General features: G+C 30.2%; 1 protein-coding gene across 1 annotated transcript; it reads right to left on the bottom strand.

Moving 5' to 3' along the window:
- Positions 1-502: 502 nt before the first annotated feature.
- Positions 503-949, bottom strand: LOC17898698 (S-protein homolog 5). The gene has a single exon (XM_006306392.1). It carries the CDS (start codon positions 947-949, stop codon positions 503-505), a length of 447 nt encoding a protein of 148 aa, XP_006306454.1.
- Between the last annotated feature and the right edge of the window lie 390 nt (positions 950-1339).

The following is a 1339-nucleotide window of genomic DNA, read 5'->3' as shown; positions in this document are numbered from 1 at the left end:
ACTAGTTCTTCATACCATTTCTGTTATTTGGACTAGGACTTAATACTTTTAGTTGTCCAAATTTAAGACAGAAGACTTTAAGAATTTTAGTTAAAATAAGACTTGTAAGAGGAATAAGACTTTTTTGTTTTTAGTACAATTTTAACAGATGTGCGAGAAGACATTTTTATGAGATGAGACATCTCTAAGGTTTCAAAGTAGTCATTTTCTGTAAATCAAATGTTTGTTATATGTTTCTCATATAAGCATTATTCTTGTTTTCTTGATATGCACTTGTAAGATTTCGAGATTTAAACAGTTTAAAATCATAAATTACCATTCCCTTAAAATTGTTCTAAAAAAAGAGTATTTAGCAACAACCAAAAGTCTCATTCAAAGTGCTAGTCAAAACACCAAATAAATTTATTTTATTATTAGTTTTTTTTCTTGTAAACTATTTATTTTATTATTACAAAGTAAATAAAGGAGGAAGTACAAAATATCTTAAAATATTTTTTAGTGACTAAGAAACCCATCGCAAACACTGAGGCTGGCCCCCGTCGCGTCTATCACGGCAAGGATTTAGCTCATAGATGCTCCAAATACATTCGCTGCAAACTCCAAATTTACTCTTTGGATTGTCGTCTCTATCTGCTCTGAAAATATCAAACGTTGCTGTGTTGTTTGGCCACTCGAAACTGCAAGTGTACGTTGTTGTTTTACGGAGATTGACACGAAATTTGAAATCAAAACTCTCTCCCCAGTTGAGTCTTCTTACTCCTAAATCATCCCCTTTGTTTCTACAATGCACAGTCAACACAGAATGGGAGACCAATTTGTTGATGATAACAACATGTTTAGATGAGAATAGGAAGAGTCCATTGGACGAATAGGTTTCCGATGATGCCGAAATTTTGAGAGCCAATGTATATAAGACAAACACAAAAATTTGGTTTGTGAAAGAAGCCATGGTTGTGTTGTAGTTTAAGAATTTGTGAGATCGTATTTGTTTTGTTTGAGATGCAAGGATTTTATAGATGAAATTATATTTATTGGGTTAAGTTTTTCACGGAAAATTATCTTCTAAGATAAATGTGAGAATCTTTAGTTTGTAACGTATAATACACAATTACAAGCATACTATTATTAAATTAAAATTTAATTGATTTCTAAATCATTATTATTCTTTGCCAACAAAATGGTAAAATCCATGGAAGTTTCAATTTTTTCCTAAGAAACTCTTCATTTATGAGATTATATTTGTATTTTTTTGAGATGCAAGGATTTATAAATGAAAACTACATTTATTGGCTTAAGTTTTATACAGCAATATTCTGAGATAAATGTGAGAATCTTTTAG

Source organism: Capsella rubella, unplaced genomic scaffold (genome assembly GCF_000375325.1).
Source record: "Capsella rubella cultivar Monte Gargano unplaced genomic scaffold, Caprub1_0 scaffold_1, whole genome shotgun sequence".
Classification (NCBI taxonomy): Eukaryota; Viridiplantae; Streptophyta; class Magnoliopsida; order Brassicales; family Brassicaceae; genus Capsella; species Capsella rubella.
This window is presented reverse-complemented; position numbering and strand designations above follow the sequence as displayed.

What these genes read in the sequence shown, in the direction of transcription:
- LOC17898698 (XM_006306392.1), bottom strand. Translation starts at nt 949, where the DNA reads ATGGCTTCTTTCACAAACCAAATTTTTGTGTTTGTCTTATATACATTG.